This window comes from Stegodyphus dumicola, chromosome 1, assembly GCF_044657685.1.
Source record: "Stegodyphus dumicola isolate Sdum_Otavi_A_Nest chromosome 1, ASM4465768v1".
Taxonomy (NCBI): domain Eukaryota; kingdom Metazoa; phylum Arthropoda; class Arachnida; order Araneae; family Eresidae; genus Stegodyphus; species Stegodyphus dumicola.
The window spans coordinates 146,833,250-146,858,349 of NC_140768.1; the positions used below are offsets into that span (position 1 = coordinate 146,833,250).

Genomic DNA, 25,100 nt, shown 5'->3' on the forward strand with positions numbered 1-25,100 from the left:
GTGTACTATTTTATCAATTTGAGGCACACTGTATTAATATATGCTTTTAATTTAAATAGATAGGAAATATAGATTAAAGGAGCAAAAACTACAACTCTGTACATTCATTGAGGCCCGAGATCGTGTTTTTAGCTCTCGAGACATTCCTCAAAGGGGCCCCAATGGGTAGGGCTAACACTACTGATAAGGGCTACTGATAAGGATAGCGTCCCTACGAGATAGTAACCAAAAAAGAACCACATGATTTAAAGCAATTACTAAGTATTTAATGCCAAAACATAATAAAATGAGCATAATAATAATAATGATCATAATAAATGAATGAATTTAAAGGTACTTTAGTGACAGATATTTGATTTAGCTTAGAGAAAAGAAGTTCTACTTATCTGAACGCTCCGTCTTAGTGCTGCAAAAGATTGCAAGGAAGACAAGACCCCCCAGGTACAGGAGAACTCCCAGCTTTGAGAACGAGACAATGCAGAGGATATTCGCGAAAATTTTCTGAAATAAATGAAGATTTTCCGGAAAACACCTTTGAAAATTCAGGAGCTCTTCCAAGATCCTGCCTCCATCGTACGTGATCACAGCGCCCTCCAGAGCCAATGAAATTGTACAGATGTTACGGTTAAAGTACTCAAATCGGCTTGAGTAGTTATTCCAGTTAGTAGGAATTTTTATTAGATGATACATGACATTAGATTATTATTTATGAACTTCAAAGTGTTACAGTATTTATTTAAAGAATTTTTTAAGATTTTTAAAAGATTATTTCTAATTTCTTAGGCAATCTTATGGTAAACAATTGGCTTTTCTCATTAGGCTAAAAGACATGCCGTAACATGAAACTCATGATCGTTTTATTTTCACTTCTGTGGTAAAATATATAGGCAGTTAGCTTTGTTTTCTGCTCCGTGAATTCAAAATTCTTCGATGGTAAGTCAGGAAATATTGCATCTATTTGCTATCAATTAATGTAATTTTAAGTTGAGTGCTTATGATAAAGTTATATCCGTTGACAAGCATATTTTGTAAAATGCAATAATTGTGTCATCTTTCAAAATTTGGATTTTTTTACGATGCTTGAAAAGCCAGTTCCAGATGTTTCTTCAGTTATGCGTTTATAAAGCGTGAGATCTACAAAATCGTAACAACAAACTGCGATCTTTCGTCAGATTTGAAATCAGAATTCGGACAGTGGTGTGTACAGTTCAGTTCATAACTATGAAATGAATTATTCTTGAAGAACCTTTATAATTTCTCCTTAATGTAAGTATTGGAAAAGATGTCAAAGTTAATTTATAATTTTTTTCTTCTATAGAATCTCTGCTAAGTATGAATTGAGTTAAATATTAATTTATCGTTAGCATCTTATTTGCAATTTTGTGCCGAAAATTTCTGGTTTTTTTACTCGGCGAGCGTTGGTTTTGATTTTCAGTTGTAACGAATAAACAGATAAAATCACGTACATATTACAAATGTACAATATTTTGCATGATGTATTTGCAACGAGAAATTTACTACTTCAAACTTTGATGTTTGGAATAAGTCTCTCTAAAACCATATAAATTTAATAAAAGCACTACTTGATGTGATATTTAAAAGGATATAATACAAAAAATAATACAAGCAGTATAACCGTATGTAACCAATCACCTTGTTTTTCTAATTCCACTCAAATATGTCCGACAGTGATATCTCTGAAAACAGTCAGGATTTGCAAAGTAAAGAAAGCCAGGCTTTGCAAAGTGAAGAAAGTCAGGACTCACAAACTGAAGAAAGTCAGTACTCACAAAATGAAGAAAGTCGGGACTCGCAAATGGAAGAAAGTCAGTACTCACAAAATGAAGAAAGTCAAGACTCACAAACTGAAGAAAATGAGGACTCTGAAACTGATGAAAGTAGTCTTTATTCACAAACTGAAATATGTAGTCTATACTCGCTAACTGATGAAAGTGGTCTGTGCTCGCCATCTGATTTATGTAGTGTGTACTCGCTAAGTCTGTATTCGCAAACTGAAGGAAGTCAGTACTCACTAACTGAAGATGAAAGTCAATACTTGCTAACTGAAGATGAATGTCAGGACTTGCTAACTGAAGATGAAAGTCAGGACTTGCTAACTGAAGATGAAAGTCAGGACTTGCTAACTGAAGATGAAAGTCAGGACTCACAAAATAAAAAAAGTCAGAATGCACAACCGGGAAAAAGTTACTATCCATGCAGCGAATGTAAGAAGAGTTTTAAATCTGAACGTGCACTTTCTCGTCATTTTCATGTTCATTCCAAAGAAAAGTTATGTCATATTTGCAATGAGGTATTTACTCAGAACCAAGCTTTAAGAAGGCATTTGTGGACTCATGTTAACAAGAAAACTTATATGTGTGTCATTTGTCATATGTATTTTAAAAACCAGCGGGCCCATAAAAGTCACCTCCGTATGCACAGAGGTGAAAAACATCATGTTTGTGGTGAATGTCTTCGGAGCTTTGCAAGAAAAAATGATCTTGCAAGACATGTGCTCATACACAAGGGAGAAAAACCTCACCAATGTGGCGTATGTGGTTCATATTTTAGAGGGAGAAACTCACTCGCTAATCACATGCTTGTTCACCGAGAAACCAAGCCATTTGGATGTCACCTTTGTAAAAAATTTTTCCGTCAGAAAAAAAATTTAAGACAACATTATCCAACACATATTAAGATGAAACCATATTTGTGTCAACTATGTGACATAGAATTTACTGAAGTTGGCAATCTTGCTGGTCATTATATGAAACATTCTGGGGAAAAGGTTTATAAGTGTGAGGATTGTAGTAAATTATACAAAAACAAAGTTGATTTCAACATACATAAAGCTGTACATATAGGAGAAAAACGCCATTTATGTAATGAGTGTGGAAAAGTTTATCGAACAAAAGAAGGAGTTATAAAGCATTTCCGTGTTCACTCTGAAGAAGAGCCTCATGAATGTAAGGTTTGTAAGAAATACTTCAAAGAGAAGAGAATCTTGGATAGGCATTGCTCGATGCATGCGAGAACAAAGACCTTTTCATGTGATTTTTGTAAGATGTGTTTTAAAGACATTAACCGTCTGGAAGATCATTATTCAATTCATTCTTGAGTAAAATATCATGTTTATCATGAATATTATATAATTGTTAGAGGGTAAAGGCAATTAATTTTTCACATATGGAATCAGCAATAGCAAATTTAGAAAAATGGTATGTATTATCCCATCGACCATTGGCAGAAATTTTGGTAATGGTCACCAATCATTACTGCAGAATTCTAAAGGACACAGTCATATTGCGCTACTTTGCTGGTTGATGGGATGATATGCAAGTTCTGAAAATTCTTATCCAAACTTGAGCATTCATGTAAAGTTATATACTCGAAAATTAAAGCATTTAACGTTAAAATTCCTCTTGCTGATCATTGTTTATTAAATGAAACAAGTTAAAAGTTCACATAAGATGTAACGTGATAAAAATATTTACATGCAATTCAATGCTTTATGTCAGTTTTTTGTTTTTGTTGTTTTGTTTGGCTAATCTTCTATAACTGGGGTAAGTTGGTGGCAAACTATTTTGGCCTTCAAAATTTGGTGAATTTTTTTTTGGCAGCAACGAGAGCTCCAAGATGTGATTTTTAAATGTAAACAGAATAGTATCTTTTAAGTTTTGCAGTAGTGAAATGCCATTGTTTTATGTAAACAGAATAGTAAAACTTAGTCTTTTCTATGTAATTCGTGATAAAATATTATAATAAAATAATAAATTGTATAACACTTTCCTCAAACTCCAAAATTGTTAAACAAGTAAATATATTCAAATTCACTAACAGCGGATGCATCATAAACTCACTAAAATATACAAGTTACTATCGTCGTGGAATTCAACACACTAAACAACTTTCGTTCAAAACTTTAAGCATTTTACATTTTTCGATTGCCATATACGAGAAACAAAACTTACAAAAAATAATAATAATTAACTGTCCCGGAAAACGTTAACTGAATAAAATTAAATGAAAATATTCATAAATTATAAACTTCACATCATCTGAAATCCAACATTCTCCCACCAACAGCTTAACCTCCTGCAAATATTAAACAGTAAAACTTTTAAAAACAGTATTTCAAAATTAAATTAAAAAGAAGAATCTTCTGGCTACACTAAACTGGCACTTATTACAAGCACTGAAATAAAGCTCTAGGTTTGCCACAGGAAAATTTACAGCCAGACACCACAACCAAATCAAAATCGCGCCAAATTGAAAACTCTCGCCAAGTTTGCCGCTCACCACGATTATGGAAGATTAATCTTTTCCTTTTTAATTATCTTATCTTAATCATAAAATCTAATACTAGTTTGAATTTTTCAAGTCTCGTAAGAAAATATGTTATGTACAAAATGTAATACTAATAAATTTGATATGTTCAAAGGATAAAAACTTAATTCTATTCTAAAAAATAATTAATTCTGTAATCAATAAAACTACAGAAGAGGTGGTTAAAATAATTGCTTATTTGAAGGAGGTGTAAATTTCGTGAAAAGAGAAAAGAAAATATCACTTAACATGACGGAATTGGTAAAAAAGTAATGAATTTTCTCTTCTGATCTCATTTTGGTTGATCTTTAGATTATGGTAACTTGGGGATTTTTTTGGCGAAAATTTGGCAACCAACACTCCTACAGCAACCCTTTATTTTTTTTTCTCGCCGCCATTTTGTCTTCACGAAGTAAAGACATGTTTCTTTTCTTTTTATCTACTGAACACTTCTTCCAACAATCTATTAGCCAAATTACACTTATGCTAGAAATTTTATCTAACAAAACTGCTTAATCATGACAAATATTCACTGCAAAATTGGGAAAAAGTGCACAATACCATACTCCTTATGCGTTTTTCAAAATAACACATACACATAAACCATGTACACGTCGACTTATTTTTACTTAAAAAAAAAGCCAGAATTACACAAAAATGGCATTGCGCACACTCATCACTATATCCAAGTACACTGCTTTTTTCTCATAAATTAGAAAAATTTCACGAAAATGCATGAAAATTTTGTGAATCTTTAAATCCGGTAAAAAGAACATATATGAAATTACCTGATCGCGAAAAAGTAATAAACATTTCCACATATAAAATTAATAAAATATCCAAAAACTTTTACCTCTAAATTATCTATTATATTCTAAAGGTCACCAACGAATTCGTACTTCAAACATTACAAATGGTTACAAATACTTAGTGTCAAATATTCAAATTATTTCCATGCGCGTTTACTTCCACTGAAACGTATACCAAATTCCTACAAACATATAATTCAGAAAATAACTATCATTTAATTAAAATATAATTAAATTCAAAAACACTACTTAAAATATAAATAAGCACATACATTAAATTAATAAAAATTAGCTTACAATCCTAATTACTTTAAACTAAATCATTGCTAATAACAATTTTCCCAATAATACCAAATTACTTTACTTCTACCTTACATTTAGAATCAGCATAAAAATAATATCCTCAAATAATTAAAAATACTAACTTACCTAATCTTCTTCAGAATCTTGCTTACATGGTGGATACACTTTTATTATGGATTCAATAAAATTATTGAACGATTTTTTCTGTGAATTTTTCCTCCGCTAAATAAAAATCTCACCCATACTCAAATGACTTTCATCAAACCACGTACCCTTCCTTACACTTCGTTTCACAAAATGTTCATTTTCACCATATTTCTTGCACCGCCATTCAAACTTATCAGTAATATCCTTCCTTTCACACAATCTCATTTCATTCCCACATTTTGGACATTAATACTTATCCGCAATTAAACCTACACTCATGCACCATTCAACCAATTCTTTTGAATTATCACACAAACGCATTCAAAATCTAGAATTCACTTTAGACAGCGCCATGCAATCCCAAAATTATTCAACTCTACTTCACACAACACACAGTGAAGCTTAATACAAAATAATATACAGCCACAGATATTTTTCCAAATTCCCCCTTTTTCCGATTAAAGAACCGTAATTCGTCCATTAATATCACATGGCATATCCCATGATCTCTCATGTCCCTCACACAAAATAATGCGTAATTGGAACTGAGTACTGCTCACATTACTACGAAAGTCCCAGGTAGTAACCTTTATCGCCTCCAAAATGTCGCCAAACTACCAGTTCCCATTCTAAAGATCAGCCCTCGTTTTCTTTCCATATCGTGCTTTATATGTATATATATTTATTCATGTAGGCTTTCCATAAACTTGTACAGTCAAAAGTCTTTAATCCGGACATGTCGGGACTTTGTCGATTCCGGATTATTGGTTTTTCTGAATTATAGATCATCAATTTAAATCTGGTAAGATGGCATGCAGAAATTATAAAATTAAAAATATGAAACCGTAATTTATGAAATAAAGAGCAATTATGATCTAAAGGGTATCAAAATTTACAAAAGAAGCTTAATATTTATTTGTTTACTTTATTAACCCTTTGCGGCATGGTGGGTCAATATATGTCCCACCTAATTAATATTTATTTTCTCAGTTAGCAATTTCCGTTAGAAATTTTCTAATCTTTTAAAAATAATCTATTTTAGTTATTATTTTTCTCAGTAGATGTCACTATTATACCAGGGCTTCAGTTTATAAGCAAAAAATATTCAAAATAGGATCACAAAAGTGATATCCGTGTATCTCGCATTTTACAATATTTTAAACATTTTGGTATACAATTTAGGATATGCATGATTCTTTTTAATATTCAAAGGTATTTTATTTTCAAAAATCTTAATTGGATTCAATATTTTATAACATTAATTTTGCAGTTGAAATAAGTGGGTTAAAATTTGTCCCACCACACACTTGAATTTCCGCTCAATAGATGGCAGCACTCACGATTATTTTTTGTTTTCTTTTTGCATCTACTTTTTTCGTGATTGCGCGCGCTTTTACATCCGTTGTATGCTCTGATGTGCTAAAATGTCTAGAAAAAAATTAACAACACAGGAAGCTTTGGATCTTTTTGCTGAATTGCCATCCGATTGCGACTCAAATGCTTCAGATGTCAGTTCTGATTCAGATGAAATTGAAATCCAAGAGAGAATAAATGAGGTTGAAGTTATTGCTGAAGAAGAAAGGAAAGTAGTTATAATTTGTTTTGCTTTTTAAAGACACAGACCCATCTATGCGTGTGGCTGCCATCTATGCATGTGGCACTGTAAATATGAATCGGAAGTATCTACCCACAAATTTATGTCAAGAAAATATATAGACTTTTCAGTTAGAGATGATTCAATTTATTGCATAAAATGGAAGGATAAAAGATCCGTTTCTATCCTGTCTTGCTTGGAAAAGGCAACTCAAATGAAAGAAATTAATAGAAAAGAACGAGATGGAAAGACAAAAAAAGTACTGTGTCCAAACAGCATTATTTCATACAATAAGAACATGGGATATGTCGACTGATTGAGCAACTGAAAGGACTATATGAAATAGACCGCAAAAGCAAGAAATGGTGGCACATGATTTTTTTTTTTTTTTTTTTACTTTTTAGAGGAGAGTATAGTAAACACATTTATTCTATTTAAGTTTGTTCGCGAACCCGATCATGATGTAAACACAATGAAAGATTTTCTTCTCTCAGTTATAGAAGGTCTAATGGCACTTGGAGGCAAGAAAGAGCAGAAAAGAAAACTGAAATCCCCAGTTCAAATAAAAACTAAAAACTCGTTCGTACAACCAGAAAAGAGACTAAAAAACATAAGTCACATGCCAAAGTGAACGAGCAGGAGAAAGATGTGCATATCGCAGCACATCGAAAGAAGAACAACGAACATTTTGGATATGTGAAACATGTGAAGTGCCTCTATGCTTACAAAAGAATGAAACAACATGTTTTTCAAAGTTTCATGAAAAATGACTGTTTTTCAGTTTTAATCATATATAAATGTTTTTGAATCAAGTACCAATTTCAATATTTTATTTAGTATCATTTGTTCGTGTATCAAATTTTAATCTTAAAATAATATTCAAGAAAATATTTTCTTTTGTTCTTAAAATTTAAAAATATTAAATATATATATGCAAAATGTGCATATTCAAAATTTTACAAGTCATGCATATATGCAATAAGTACAAAATGCATTTTAGTGTGTTTATTATGAATATTTTAGAATGCACGCTTTATTTTGTTTATTCATTCCACATATGATTTTTTTTCCCTGCTATACACCAATATGCTATAAGACATGTGCTAGTTGCATGGTGGGACAAATGGTATCCCACCTTCCCCCGTAAAAAATAAAAGCGCAGAATTTTTTTCAAGCCTTAAAGGCACTTAAGTAAGTCCATCTGACTTATTCTAAGGCATTTTTTTAAAGATTAAAATATATTTTAAATATGCGTGTCGCAAAGGGTTAAACATTTCTTTCAATGCGCGCATGCGTAAAGCATACATTACCCATAGTTGAAATTAGAAAACTGCAACAAGAAACTATTTGATGTGTATTCGTGATATTTATAATGGCGAGGAATTTGATTTAAATCATATCAAAGATGGAGTACATCAAGATGAAATACTACATCTAGTAAGGAATTATAAGCTTAATAAAATAAAAACATCTGCCCTAAAGATAAGGATAGTGCTGACAGATCAACTTCCAGTTTATTGTGTGCCGCGACGTCACCCCCCCCCCCCCCGCAGAGCAGTGTGAAATTGATAAACAGATTTCGGAATGGTTAGAGAAACGAAGGATATGCCTTTATCCAATTTTTTGCAGCAATTCTACTTTTTGTTTGATGGACATCGAAACATGCTTTCAATTTGTAGATCCTTTGGCATCTCCAGAATCAGAAATTCTTTTTGACATAATCGAAAGTTCAAGCTTACTTTTATAAAATTGCTCTAACAGTCTACAAAAAATAATAAGCCAGATCCAATTAGAAGATTAAGGAACAATGCAATCTGCAACATTAACTGAAATAGATAATTAGATAATTTTGGCTTAGCTTATACCGTCCGTTATACATTAAATGTGCATGAGTAAAGGTATTATGCGCATGCGCAGAAAGTTTGTAGCTTTGAGGTCCGGATTATGGACGTCCGCATTAAAGACTTTTGACTGTATATGGTTATGGAGACCCGTCATGACATAAATTTATATAATAATATTACATAATTCAGAGTGTGATTAAAATCAAAATACTTGGGCTAATCTTTGGAATATGGTAACAGGTAGTTTGGCGACATTTTGGTAAGGTGATAAAGGTTACTGTCTAGGACTTTAGCAGTGTACATGGATAAAATCAAGAGTGTGCGCAATGCCGTTTTTGTGCAATTCTGGGATTTTTTTTAAGTGAAAATAGGTTGACGTGTACATGGATACCGTGTATGTGCAATTCTTAAAAACACGGCAAGCAGTTTGCGATTCTGCACTTTCTCCCAATTTCGCACATAATCTTCGTCATGATTAAGCCCTTTTGTTCCATAAAAGTTCTAGCATAAGCATAATTCGGCTAGCAAATTGTTGGAAAAAAACGTTGAGTAAAAAAAAAAAAAAAAAAAAAGCCTTTACTTCGTGAAAACAAAATGGCATCCAAACAAAAACTAGCAGGTTGCTGTATCAGGGTTGGTCGCCAAGTTACCATAATCCAAAGATTAACCAATACTTGTAATAATTGAAGTCACTATTTCATTCTTACAAACAAAGGATTATTAGTTAGCCATATGTGAATGTGATATTTGTGACTTGCATTTTCTAGAAAAGTGTATTTTATGTATCGTTCTGAGGTCTTGTAGTCTTAAATATTATCTCTAACATTTTTTGTTCTATATCATTCATGTGATTCTGTATATGGTTTTATATATTTCATGTCCGTTAACGTGTGATTGTGTGTGTTTTTCTTTATTCAGTATGTAGTGTTGCATATTTCGTGTTCATTAACTTTTGCAATCAAAAAGCAAAAGTGTTATACCAAAATCTGTATCATAATCAAAGCATGAAAGATGAAGTAATCCGAGGAGTTATCATTTATTCAAAATGCGACTAAGCCCGTTAAATACTAACAGTTCATGCCAGATACAGTTTCTAATCTTTAAATATGTTGTCTATATAGGAGTTTTTGTTATTTTCTCCATGCTTTAGGCAAACAAAAACTAATACAGTACAAAGTCCGAAATCTGGACTTGTCGGGACTTTGTATAATAGATCATCAGTGTAAATCTAATAAGATGGCGTATAGAAATTATAAAATTAAAAAATATGAAATTGCGATTTATGAAGTAATGAAGTATTTATGATCTAAATGGAATCTTTGGATCTCTGAGTATCATCAACAAAATCTATTTTTAGCATAAGGAAAGAAATTTTTGGTAAATTTTTCCTCGTCAACGTTTTTTAGCGCAACTGAAATCTGTAATTATCGCCAAGCGTAATGTCAACATAAATGGTGACTGCAGTCCTTTATTATTCAAATACTAACATCGAAAAATTGTTTAGGTATCACTACCTGAGTCATTAATCAAGTTGTCATGTTTTGATAAACATGACAATGATGCTGTAATGAAAGGAAAGCATAATAAATAATGATTCTCCAGGTTTTTGTCAGATCAACGATGTATCTATGTGGAATGTTTGGGATTGGGATGCGTGCCAACCAAATACACAGTAACGGAGCCAATTTACTGATCGTAAAAATTTATGCTAAAATGATTGTTTCTTCAATAACAAGGTATTTTATTTAGTGTTGAGGTGAAATTAAGAATCGGGACTCTCCAGAAGTTTTATATGTAGAGGGGGAAATTAAATGCGCATGCAAAGCCTACGAGAAAAATTTTGTTTGTGGTTTTGAGGTCCGGATTTTAGATCATTCCGGAAAATGGACGTCCAGATTTCGGACTTTGTACTGTACTCCTTTGAAATTTCTTGATGAAAGCAACTACCTCTTTAGGCAGTTAGCTGTTGAGTACTCTGTCCTAATCCAGTGTCCAGTCTGGTTTTTAGTCCACAAGTATATGCTTAGTATACAAGTCTTTTTCCCCCATTTCTAAAGAAATAAAATTTCTGCAACCATTTTTTCCCTTAGGAGAAGCAGGCTCTTGCCAACCCTAATTGGCGCCATCGTGCAAATGTCTAGCACGGGCCTTTTTGTAGTGACGATATTAAAGGGACATTACTTATGGTTAACATTTAAAATGAAGCATTATTAACATAACAATATTAAAAAAACCAAAAGAATTACATTTTATCTCTTGTCTAAATATTCAAACATTTTTGTGCTTTGTTAAAACCCACACTCAAATATATTTATTGAAGAATTATGCATACATTTATGTTATAAAAAGCCACCTAACTGGTATAGTGGTTAGCATTGCTGACTCCTGTGCCAAAGAGCCCGGGTTTGAATCCCGGAGAAGAACGTGGATGCTTGTAAATGTATATAGTGTCTGTGCGGCATGGGGGAACTCCAAATATGTGAGGCGAAAGTCCTCTCGAAAGGTTGGTGGTAGGGAAAGAGGGGTGGGAGATGCTCAGATCCGTCCCCCAGGATGCTTTTCATCAAAATTGGGGGGGGGCATAAATTGAGCTGAATCACACTGTCATCTGTAAGGGGCTCAAGGCTGTTGCCAACAACAGGCGTATCTTGCGCTCCTTCTCACAAGGAATTTTGTGGACTTGGGCTGACTATAGATCAGACAAGTGAGCATTGGTCAACAACATGCTATAAAAACGTAACACTGCCAGCGAAGTGAAATACTAAACGCATTTGATACCAAATATATTTCTGAATACTATTTATTATCCTAGAATTAAAACCAAATTAATTTAGATATCTAATAAGTTTGCACTGAATAAATTGTTTTTCGCATTGTAGTTTATGACAAGGTTCAAACTGTAATTACAACAGGGAATGATTACAACAAATCACAAAAACTCCTCTAGGGCTGATTGATATCTAGGGATATATCCAAAATTCTTTTCTGCACACCGCTATGTTGTTGACAACACTATAGCGTAGTTTCAACCGGTGATACTACATATCCTCCAAAAGTTGCAATTCATGTATAAGATTTATACTATTTATATCGCTTTGATTTTTATCAGTTAATGCTTTTTGCAGTTTTTGACATAAGTTGAGCTTAAATAAGACAAGAATTTTCTTGTTCATACAGGCAGCGAGAATTTTAATGATTGCCCGCCGCATTTTTGACTCGGCATGACCGAGCAAAAACCTATTGTCAGCACGGGCCTGAGGAAAAGAGAGAAAGTAGAGAAAGAATGGAGAAAATAGTGGAAGTCAAAAGTATCGAAGAAAGGAAAATTCTAGAAGCAAAGTTGCCAAATAATGATTTGCTAAATGGAACATTTTTTTCTTTAGGTTGTGTGTCATCTCAAATTTGTTTGACTTTTATCGGTGCTAAAATTTGTGTGAGAAATCATATGCTTTTTTTTATCTTCCCTAAAAGAAATACTTTTTGGTCAGTTTTACCTATAAACATTTCCCCTTCTGTTTTCCTAATAATTCTTATTCAAAATCTTTAGATTCCAAATAAATAACTGAAAGCTTTAGAGTGATCTTGCAGTCTAAAATGTGAATCGGAGATTTTCTGCTGATGATTTCCATGATGAAAAATACTTCTACTTTTTATTAACACATTATGAGCAGTCCGATATCATGAGCGGCTAGCTCATGATATCGGACAGTGCTGCATAGCGGGCTAATTTGCCAGCTAAGCGAAATATATGCATGTGAAAATAAACTTGATAGACTTAAAAGTAATGGTTAGATTTTTGCAAAATTTGGTAATGGGTCATATCTGGAACTATATTTTATATACATTAATTTATATTTTTATATTTGATAAGTATATTTCAGAATTCATGAGATTATGCAGGACTCACTTGTTTTATAAAATTACAATATTACTGTTGAATTTCTTATGAACAAAATTATACAAAAAAAAAACAATACAATAAACATTTAAAAAATATAAAGCCATTAGAATTATAGGCTGTTGTTCCTAATTCAATGGGAGCAAAATAAAATAGCCCGATAATATATACATAGGCTAAAGTGCAGAATCGCCCACTTATTTGTTTGGCGCTTTTTACAAGAGTAAGAAGAACTGGATTTTTGTCAATTTTCTATGTCTTTTTAAGTGAAAATTGGTCGATGTGTACATGGATAAAGTCAAGAAAGTGCGCTATGTCTAGTTTGTGCAATTCTCTGATGTTTTTTAAGTGAAATTAGGTTGATGTGTACATGGATACCGAGTACGTGCAATTCTTAAAAACGTGCCAAGCAGTGGGCGATTCTGCACTTTCTCCCATATGTAAGAAAAAGTATGCAAGCAAATATAGTTTATTTAAATTTTTAAATAGTTACAAATATGTATACAATACATATATGTGGGAATTTTAAACGATAAACAAATTAATTAACGAAAGACATTTTAATTACACAAACGATTATTACAAAAATTTAACATTTAAGAGAACTAAACAAGTAATGATTCGTCAAAGTTCTTTTTGAACAGAAGCAGCGTCTCTGCTCCCACGTCAATCGTCTATCATCTCAAAAACAGTAATTCCCCTAATTTTTGCTTGGCACCTTCGAAGCTCGTAGAGAGAATGACGTCACGGCATCTGGTTTTCATCACAGCTCCAAGCGATCGGCACTACATTTTCAGACATCCGAGGTTGGACTGGCCCTCCAGGACACTGCAAAAAACAAACAATAAAAACAAAGCAACAAGCAAGAATATACAATAACAGAAATAAGTATTCGTGAAAAATTTTAAGGCGCCGTCCATTTCTTGAGGAATTCGGCAGATGTGGTGGTGCATATGCTCTGTATGGCCCCTCATGGCACCCTTCCTTTATTACGTCATAGGTGTTGCCACCCTTAACTTTCATGATCTTATAAGGTCCAAAATACTTCGCTCTTAATTTTAAGTATGGTCCGAATTGAGTCCTTTTGATTGCCACTAAGTCACCAACTTTGTACGGCTGTGCTTGTCTTCTTTTGGCATTATATGTCTTTTTCTTTTCCTGTTGGACTTAGAAAATTTGCCTCTTGGCTTGCTTTCGTAATTCTTCTCTTTGAGACTCGAATTGAGATTGAAACTCACTTTCTATCAGTTCTTTGAGCTGATCGGTGCCCTTACTGTTCATTTTAATACCGAAGAGTAATTCGAACGGAGTGGTGTTAATGCTTCTTTGATATGTTGAGTTAAGCGTTCTCTGAACTTCGTGTGTATGTTTATACCATTCGGTTGGTTTTTTTAAGGACAGTTTCCCTAATGCTGATATAATGACTTGGTTGATTCGTTCGACTTGTCCATTTGCTCTGGGCAGGCCTGTGGTGATTAGATGATGTTTAATATCTTTTTTAGCACAGTAGTCAGAAAACTCACTGGATGTTAAAGCCGTTCCTCTATCAGAAATAATCTGACAAGGGCTTCCAAAAATGGCCTTCTGATTCTCTAACTTCGCTATCACCTCAGCTGAGGTCGTAGATTTTGTCCAAGTAAATTTAGTGAAGGCGTCGACCACTACTAATAGGTGCTTGTAGTTTTTATGGGTACTTTCCAGAGGACCCAAGTGATCTATATGATAAATATGCAACGGAATGTCCTCCTTGAATCGCGGATGTAAAAATCCTTCCTTTTTCCCTGCTTTACGATTTATTAAGATGCAATGAACGCAATTCACGATAACGTTTTCTATCTTCTGCCGAAGTTTGGGAATGAAATAGTATTCATCCAGGTGTTTCTCTGTATGTTTGATACCGGTGTGCCCTTTCTCGTGAGCATCTTTTATGATTTCAGTCTGCATACTTTCCGGTACGACTATCAGTTCTTTACTGTCAATACACTTGTATACTATGCCATTTCTATTACAATAATTTTTATAACTTGAGGTTTTCAATAATTCCTTAATGGTTTTTATTTCAGTGTCATTTTCTTGGGCAAGTTTTAATTTAGGTAAGATATTTTCAACAAAAATACATAAGACGTTTACAGGAGCTCTACTTAGAGCATCTACATGTGGCATTTTAACACCTTTACGATGCTCTATAACATAATCGAATTCTTGTAACAACAGAGCCCAACGAGCAACATGCGTCGCTAAATCTCTTTTTTCCATCGTCCGTTGAAATGCTGAACAGTCCGTCACTATCTTAAATGAAATTCCCAAAAGGTAAACACGGAACTTTTTCAGTGCTTCTATGATCGCGAGGACTTCCAACTCGTAACTTGAGTACTTTTTCTCTGTATCAGAAGTTTTCCTACTCATAAAATAAGTGTGGTGAAAACTGCTATCAGCTGGGGGTTTCTGCATTAGAATCGCCCCATATCCTTCTATACTGGCGTCTGTGTGTAGTTTGGTTTCATAATTAGGGTTATAAATTGCAAGTACGGGCTTCTCAGCTAGCGCTGATTTCAAACGATTGAATGCGATCTTTTGTTCTTCACCGAATTCGAACTTATTACCCTTTTTTAGCAGGTCGCTAAGTAGCTTGGCAATTATAGAGTATTTATTAATAAATTTTCTGAAATATCCTGTCAGCCCAAGAAAACTTTGGATCTGTTTTAAATTAGATGGTTCAGAGAAATTTGTAACAGCTTGCGTCTTCAAAGTGGATGGGAAAATTTTACCCTCTTCTATGACATGAGCTAAAAAGTCAATTCGTTTCTTTAAGAATTGGGATTTCTTAAAATTTATTTCCAACCCGTATTCACTCGCTAGATTTAAAACCTGACTCAGCCTCTCGATTCCCTCTTCGTAGGAGGCGGACAAAATGATGATATCGTCCATGTACGGCAAAACGATGCCATCGTTAACTAACAGTCGAAAAATGGTATTTATGAATCTCTGGAATACAGCTGGTGAGTTACAGAGTCCAAACGGCACTTTCAAAAACTGGTACTGTCCTTCATGCGTAATAAATGATGTGTACTTCCAACTTTCCTTTTCAACGTCCACATGAAAAAAGCCATTTTTTAGATCAATAGTGCTGAAAACACGTGCTTCTTGAAGGCGGTCTAGATATCCTCAATCAAGGGAAAGGGAAATCTATCTTTTACGACAACTTTGTTTAAATGACGATAATCAACGCAAACTCTTGGTGTCCCGTCTTTCTTTTTAACGATGACCAATGGGCTGGAATATTCCGAAGAACTCTGTTCTATAATTCCTGACTTTAGCCATTCGGATATTTGGGTTTCAACAATTTTCTTTTCCGCAAACGGTAATCTACGCGGTTGATGCGATACTGGTTCGTTATTTTTAACGCAAACTTTTAACTGTATGTCCGTAGATTTGGTCTTAACGTGGCATATAGTTTGAAACTAACAGTTGAACAGTCTCTTTAAAGTAGTTTGGAACACTAGGTGCAATGTTTATTTCGTCTTCGTTACTAGCTAGGTCAACAGGTAAAACAGATACAATATTTACTTCCTCTACACTCTGTGAATTATTTTTTATGGTAACCCCATTTTCATTTATTAATATTTCACCTTTTAATTTTATGTTTAAGCTTAAAATGGCTTCATGTGTCATCACATTGTTGTCTACAACACAAATATCTGCAGTATACTGGAAATCATTAATTTTAATATTACCTTTAAAGAAACCTAGAGGTTTTACTTGACATTTACCAAACCCACTCAGCATTGAACTTACGGGCACAAGGCCATCGATATTCCGTTTATCAAAAGTCGATCTACGTAACAAAGTAGTTTGACTTCCTGTGTCTATTAACGCGGTTACATATACATCATTAATTTTTACTTCTTTGGTCAACTTCGAGACTACATCAATATTCACGGTTGATACTTCTGGTTTCGTATTCGTATTTGAGCATTCGAAACTTCGGTGCCCAAACTCTTTACATTTAAAACACTTGACTCCCTTATCTTTATGAACACATTGTTTGGAAATATGACCGCTTTCACCGCAGTTGAAACAGGTTGTATTACGTTTAATTTCAGTAATTGCTCCTCGACTATCGGTTACGTTACGCTTTGTTTGGTTAACAGAATTTTTTGAGTCATATTTATGTCTAGATTCAATTTTTTGTTTACTTTCAGATTTTGTTTTTGACGTTCGCGACTTTTCTTCATCATCACATATCTGTTGATAAAGCTTCAATTTGTTCTTAAAATCAGTTAATGTTTGTGACCCATACAAGCAAGATTTTTTAAACGCGGAGCCTGGTATACCATCTATAACATATCGTATTAAAGCAACATCTTCAATTTTACCATTTTTAGCAATTCTTTTCATATTTTAAAAAAACTCCATAAAATGTTTCATTGCTCTTCATTTTTTGTTTTGATAATAACTCATGCAGTTTGGCCGAATTGCAGCTGGACCGGAATTCATCAAGAATAGCATTCTTAAAAATTTGCCATGAGTTCAACTTTGGTTCACTAAGAACAAATAGTTTTGCATTGCCTGTCATCAGGCATTTAGCAAAAATCAGTTTTTGTAAATCATTTAACTGAAGAATGGTAGCTGCATCTTCAAAACTTTCGACCCAACTACTGACATTTTCGTGGCTTTGGCCATCAAATTGAGCAACAAAAGATTTGATGTCTTCAATAGTAACATTTATACTACAGTTATGAAATACATTCGACTTGTTTTCAATTGTACTAAGAATATTATCATTAGCATATTGGGAAGGAAGTTGTCTCACTGTGGCACCAGAATTGTTTCTTAGTTTCGTTTCATCTTGAACATTATCATCTACTTCATTTTTATCCCCACCATCCACACCCTCTAAATCACTTTCGTTTTCACTTTCTTCTAAAATTACATTATTTTTAAGCAATTCTAAATTATTCAGATAAGAAACAATTCGGGTTGCTAAGTCATCTTGTGTGCCAGAGCTATCAATGCATAAAACATTGGCAATGGAAATTAATTCATAAGCCTGAATGGCTTTCAGCAATGTCAGCTGAATGTATAGTTGAAGTCATTCGGACTGTTCTTTTTGTTTGCCAACATTGTAATAAAATATTCTGCCGGCGATGAAATATAGATTCCCCCCTTGCTAGTTTAGGATTTTTCAAAAAAACTAGGAAGGCCTCTGTTTACCCGAATAGTACCGCAAGTCCGAAAACTATTCTGTAAAAGTAATTCACAAGTGGCAACACTATTGTAATAATTGTCCATGTATATGTGATGCCATAAGTTGGAATAGGTTTCAAAAAATCGTTTCTTGCAAACGACTTCCTTCACCACAGTACATGCGAAAATTACAAATGTATCCCGTTTTAGCTTCACACACCATTCTTATAAGTAAACCATACTTTATAATTTTTGATGCATTATAAACTTTAAATGACAGACGGCCCCTCCATGGCATGAGGCTCTCATCCAGTGATAACTCTCTCTGTGGCTTATAAACCTCTTGAAATTTATGTAAGGAGTAAGATATAATCGGTCGCATATTTTTCAGGCGATCTCTGTCATCATTATTAGAGAAATGCCATGCATACAATATTCGTCTAAATCTATCCCTGCTCATTACTTCCGCGAAAATTGGAGTTTGGATAGCTTTATCTGTAGACCAATATTCGTCTCTTGTATCTTTACGAACTCGTCCCATTAGGAGAAGTGGTCCGAACATTTTTTTTAAAATATACCATATTCACATCCTTCCACTTCACAGATTTTGCTCTGTCTCGAAATGCATCTGGGTTTTGCTCGCGATACCGATTGCTTTCCGTTGCCATATATTCAAATAATACATCTCCAATAAATAGCTTAACCACATCTATTACACTTTCTGAATTATCTGGCATTGCAAAAACTCCCCTTTGTCCAAGGAATTGTTCAATAATTGGTACATTATCAGTTGTTGACTATTGTTGTTGTTGACTTCGTCATCATTGTCTTCGGAGTTGCTAGATGATGGTATTGGCAAAACTCGATTTCTTCTAGGTCGAAATAATTCTTCGTAACTTTCACTGTCTATATCAGGAAATTTCGCATCACTTGAAATCTGCGACAAGTCTATACATCACTATCACTATTAGAATCCATTGTCTTTGAATTGAAGGTGGTATCAACCGCCTACACAATATCAACGTTACATGTATCTCTTTCTACGAGTTGCTCCACTAATAGACTATAAACATACAACATCGTATAAGACGAATTTGTGGAAACACGTGGCTGCGAAGAATATTATTGGTTAAAATATAGATAGACGGAATTTTTTCAATCTCACTTTATGTTCTTTGAGACGCAGTCATATACAGTCAAAAGTCGTTAATTCGGACACCCATGATCCAGAATGATCTATAATCCGGACCTCAAAGCTAAAAACTTTCTGCGCATGCGCCGCGTTGGCACATGCGCACAGGCGTTTTACGCGTACGCGTAAGACCTTGACTACTGCGCATATGCGTGTGCGCAAGTGCAGTATACGTTTTCGCCTGCGTGTTTAATGTATAACGGACGGTGTAAGCTAAAATGATCTAATTATCTATTTTTGTTAATGTTAATGATTGCGTTGTTCCTTAATCTTCTAATTGGATCCGGCTTATTATTTTTTGTAGATTTTAAGAGCAATTTTATAAAAGTAAACTTGAACTTTCGATTATGTCAAATAGAATTTCCGATTCTGGAACTTCCAAAGGATCTACAAAACGAAAGTATGTTTCGATGTCCAACAAACAAAAAGTGGAATTGCTGCAAAAAATGGATAAAGACATGAAGCATGTGACAGAGAGGTTAGTGAAAACGAAAAAATTTCGATTGACAAGTTAGTCAGTATTCTCGGCACAACAATTAACGGGACTTGAACAGGGGAACTTTGTAACTGAACAAAAAATTGTGTCTGTTTATAGAATGAAAGAGAAAGTATTATCACATAAATCGAAGCAACTTAAAACAACTTGAACTGAAAGAAATGTTTAATAAAGTAAACAAATAAATATTAAGCTTTTTTTTTTTTTTTTTTTTTTTTTTTGTAAATTTTGATACCCTTTAGATCATAATTTTTCTTTATATCATAAATTACGGTTTCATATTTTTAATTTTAGAATTTCTGCATGCCATCTTACAAGATTTAAACTTTGCATCTATAATCCGGAAAAATCGATAATCCGGAATCGCCGGAGTCCCGACGAGTCCGGTTTAACGGCTTTTGACTGTATTTGATAAAACATTATTTTTCCCTTGTGTCACTTAAAATTACTTATTTTAAATGGTTTCTAATACCTGTCCCGCTTCTAAGTGGCAATCCTCGCAACGGGTACTAATACCTGTCCCGCTTATAAGTGGCAATCCTCGCAACAGGTACAAATACCTGCCCCACTTATAAGTGGCAATCTTCGCAACAGGTACAAATACCTGCCCCGCTCATAATGTATTAAGATATTTCTTCCACTTCTAATTCATATGGGAATGTTTAATTAAATACGTAATTACAGAAACCAGATATCATCATAGCCATTGGAGATAGCTGAAATTTATGCATTTGGAATGAATGGCAGCAACTTCTTTTTGTGTGTCTTCTGTATGTACAGACAGAATAAAGGACTTATTATCCCAGAATGGATTTTTCGTGATGTCTGTGCGTTTGTATGTATCTCACATAACTAAAAAGGATTAGCCATAGAATGTTGAAACTTTGTGTAGGACTTCTATAACATCTAGTTGTGCACCTCCTTTTATATATATATATATAATTTTGGACAAATAACAAAATATTAATTTTTTGTAGTTTGCTGATTTCCATACTTATATTTGGAAAAGTTTTATGTTCATTATGAAAAAAAAATTATACGAACTTTGTCTCCTGTACAGCAAAAATTGACTCACATATTTAATTTCGAAATTTGCTATCTTTAATGTCATTTTCAACTTGCCTTGAGAGATTTATTAATTACATTAGAATAGCTAAAGAAAATAAGGGTCTATCTTTGGATTATGGTAACTCGGCGATTTTTTGGCGAAAATTTGGCGACCAACCCTGATACAGCAACCTGCTAGTTTTTGTTCAGACGCCATTTTGTTTTCACGAAGTAAAGGCATTTTTTTTTTTTTAACTCAACATTTTTTTCCAACAATCTGCTAGCCGAATTACGCTTATACTAGAACTTTTATGGAACAAAAGTACTTAATCATGACGAAGATTAGGTGCGAAATTGGGAGAAAGTGCAGAATCGCAAACTGCTTGCTGCGTTTTTTAAGAATTGCACATACACGGTAACCATATACACGTCGACCTATTTTCACTTAAAAAAACATCCCAGAATTGCACAAAAATGGCATTGCACACACTCTTGACTTTACCCATGCTAGTAACCTTTATCATCTTACCAAAATGTCGCCAAACTACCTGTTACCATATTTCAAAGATTAGCCAAAATAAGTTTAAATGGAGTGCAGCATAAAAATGTGCATAATTTAGTAAGCCATGCAAGGAAGTCGTGTGTTATCCATATAAATTTTTCTTTCGTTATTTTTAATGTGTTCTTGTATATGTGTTATTAATCATAATAAATGATTTCATGTATCTACTTTGTATTGTAATTAATATACTGATATATATTTTCTAATAATTAGTATATGCCTGGTTAATGTTTTAAGTTTATGCCTAACTATTTGTCCTTAATCTGTTATATTTATTTTTTCAGTAGGAAGTTAATGATTTTAACATGAATACATGAGTGCACTTTACTTCATAAAGTTATTTATTGCTTTCTATTTCGCTCAATAACTGGTGCTATATGTTCATCATAATTAGTCCATTAATTCTGTAAAATTCTGGTTCATTTATTTTAGGGTCAAATAGTTTTGTGTATTCTGAGATACCAAAGAATAAACAAATATTTTTGATTATTTCTACTTTTCTCCTGCTAAAATTAATAAGAGAATTATTTGGAGTGTTCTGTCAATTTTTTTTCCCCATCTAAATTCTCTAAAAAGGTGAAAGTCCTCTTGTGTGGATGATTGATAGTAGGGAATGAGAGGTGGGAGACCCTCAAATCCACCCCCTGGGTACTGTCCCTCAAAATTGGGACAGTTCTATATCTTCCATTCTACTGGGTCGATTGGGCAAAATTGTACTGTCATCTATTAAGATGCCCAAAGCTCTTGCCAACGGCAAGCGTAATCTTGTACTCCTTACCATGATGAATTTTGTGGCTTTGTTCTGATGTCGGACAAGCTCTTGTTAATGGCAAGCATCTTGTACTCCTTACCACAATGAATTCATAGGCTTGTTCTGATGTCAGTCGAAGTCTTGCCAGTGGCAAGCGTAATCTTGTACTCCTTGCCGCAGTGAATTCCATCGGCTTCTTCTGATGTCAGACAAGCGAGATAAGTCACAACAACAATTTATATAAAAATACTAAAGCCAATGTTGCTGTATATAGATATATTTGCTACTGAAAATAACACATTGCAATTTTATCTCGGAGTTTAATTATTATTATTAATGTAAAATGTGTTATACATTAATGTAATGTACCTTGTGTATTTGTAATGTTTCTTTATGTATTTGTTTGCACTAGTCATTGTTGCAAACTGTGACATATATAGGGTGTGACAGGCAAGAAATGTGCCATGAGCACTACTGGCAGGCAGTGCCATTTGGCATGCTTCAAACAAAATCAGAAAGAAAGAAATATTTTAAATGGGGTGCAATTTAAATTCATGCTATGAGTGCTATTTTATTAGATGTGCCACTGGTTGTAAATGAATTTGTAATTCAGTCAAATGTATTATTTATAATTGTATGATTTGAAAATTTTGGAACATTTTTATTTGTAGCAGTGTTTTTAGAAAAGTGCCAAAATAGTTTGTCTTGCATTTATTATTTTTATTTTTGTTGCTGAGACTTGTTTGCTATTATATATATGTAAAACATAGGAAAATATTTATTATATTGATCATATTCTATATATATATATATATAATTAATCATACATTATTCGTGATTCAACATGTGTTTTATTTATAAAATTAACTTCACCAATCTTGATATTCTAACACGTATCTGCCATACTGCATCTATTTAATTATTTAGAATACTTACATATACCTATACATTTAGAATTTATACATAAACACTATATGTATGTGTATCATGTATTTACTTGTAAATTTCTTCCCCTCACATGCATTTCCCCCTAGTTTTTTCATCATACAATTAAGAAATTTCTGATTTATGGTAAAATATAAAATGTATGCGCAGGTAAAAAAATGTATTGTGGAAGTCAAAATATTATTGAAGTTAATAAGTTCTTTGAAATACATATTATAAAAATGTTAGTGTGTCTTCCCATATACTTTCTGATATGCTATATTTATCATTTAAGCCGTCTCTTCAGAAATAGCATACACCATACATTTTTCTTCTCCCGGTTTTCAGGCGATCGAATTAGTAGAAAAGTACTGGTGTAAATATGGTATATGTATTTATATTTGTATATATAGCCGGTAAAAAAGTTCGCAAGTCATCTTGCATTTTTTTTTCCATTTTTGTTTATATTTAATATTTAATAAAGAAATTATATTTTTTTTTATTATTATTTGTGTGATATCTTAATTATTGCTGTATGCAGCTTTTATCATTATTTATTGATTATCTTTTGAATTTTAATTTTTTTTTATTAATTTATCAAGGGTAAATTTTTATTGTGGTATTTAGTATGTTATGTATATATAATGTACATGCTGTGTGTTGCCCTTTAAAATCTGCTAATTAAATCTATGTTTTGTGTTTTAAACTTGTTAATGTATTTTCAGGTGCTTTTAATATATTCAAACTGATTACATTATCAAACAGAATATTAAATCTTGTAATTAACAGTGCTATTGTGCATTTGTAATGTATAGTATGAACAGACTATATTTTAATATCCTATTTATACCAATACCATATGAGTAAAATATTAATAAAATATTTTTAGTTTTAACTTTAACGTAATTCTGACGATTCTAGAATGGGTAAAATATAAAATGAATTAAATAGGGCTAGTTTTCTCTTAAATTTATGGGTGAGTGAATTGTTCCTGTTCTAATTAGAATATTTATTATACGTTTTCGTGGCAAAGTGTGACTGATAGAATATGATGATGTAGCAGGAGAGGCAGTCAATATTTTATTTAATTGCATATTGTCAGTTTTTAAGAAATTTTTGTGAAAATAGTTCTAGTTTTATGATCTTACATACAAAATTAATTTTTTATTCCCTCTTTCTTTTTTTTAATGTCTTCAGTTTGGCAATTTGTTGCCTAATGTATATTCCTAATGTATATATAAAGTGCATTTAAATAGACATCGGCATACATTTTGAATTCTGTTTAAATTCTTCTGTTGCACACTGCGCAAAAAAAAAAAAAAAAAAAAAAAAAAAAGGACAGTTCTTTATCTTCCATTCTACTGGGCCGATTGACGAAATTCAACTTGCTGTTTCCATGTATTGAAAGTGTGATATGTATTAGATTTATATATAGCATTTTTCTAATATAGGTATTTAGGCACAAAATCGTAATTTTCTGAAATTACATGCCAATTTTTTTTTCCGTATTTCGATTCTACGACTCATATTATGGCAAACTGCCAAGTTTTGTAAAAAGCGCACAAGTAGCTTTTAAAAGATTAGCTTTCAAAATTTTAACTCCTCAGTTTTAATTGAATTTGGTATATATTTGTTAATATCTCTTTTTTTATTAAACTTATTTGATTCTTCTTATCACGTTTTGAAATTTAGGTTCATTTCAAATAAAATTCGCCCATTTTTTTATCATTTATTTTTAACATTTGTGTATTTAAATATTTTTTAAAAATTTTTTGAATTATAACCTATAAAATTTTAAACATCATCTTAAAGTAGATTTATTTCTAGGCACACCTGCAAAAAATTAGAGTTTTTTTATTCAACATTTTTCTAAGATATACCTGAATTTACATATTGGCGCTTTTTGAAATTTGACATATTTGTTATGAACGATAATAATGCCAAACGTGGTTTATGCAGTTTGTTAAAATTATTTGAAAGTGGGAACAATGACCTTTTTTTCCGCTCGTGTACCAGGGGA

At 32.8% G+C, this 25,100-nt stretch overlaps 1 protein-coding gene across 1 annotated transcript; it reads left to right on the forward strand.

Moving 5' to 3' along the window:
* The first annotated feature begins 844 nt into the window (after positions 1 to 844).
* Positions 845 to 9,910, forward strand: LOC118179939 (uncharacterized). Its single transcript, XM_085821697.1, has one exon. It carries the CDS (start codon positions 1,679 to 1,681, stop codon positions 3,116 to 3,118), a length of 1,440 nt encoding a protein of 479 aa, XP_085677823.1. The 5' UTR covers positions 845 to 1,678; the 3' UTR covers positions 3,119 to 9,910.
* The last annotated feature ends 15,190 nt before the right edge of the window (positions 9,911 to 25,100 follow it).

Excerpts from the sequence above, each read along its gene's own strand:
- LOC118179939 (XM_085821697.1), top strand. The coding sequence starts at position 1,679 with ATGTCCGACAGTGATATCTCTGAAAACAGTCAGGATTTGCAAAGTAAA.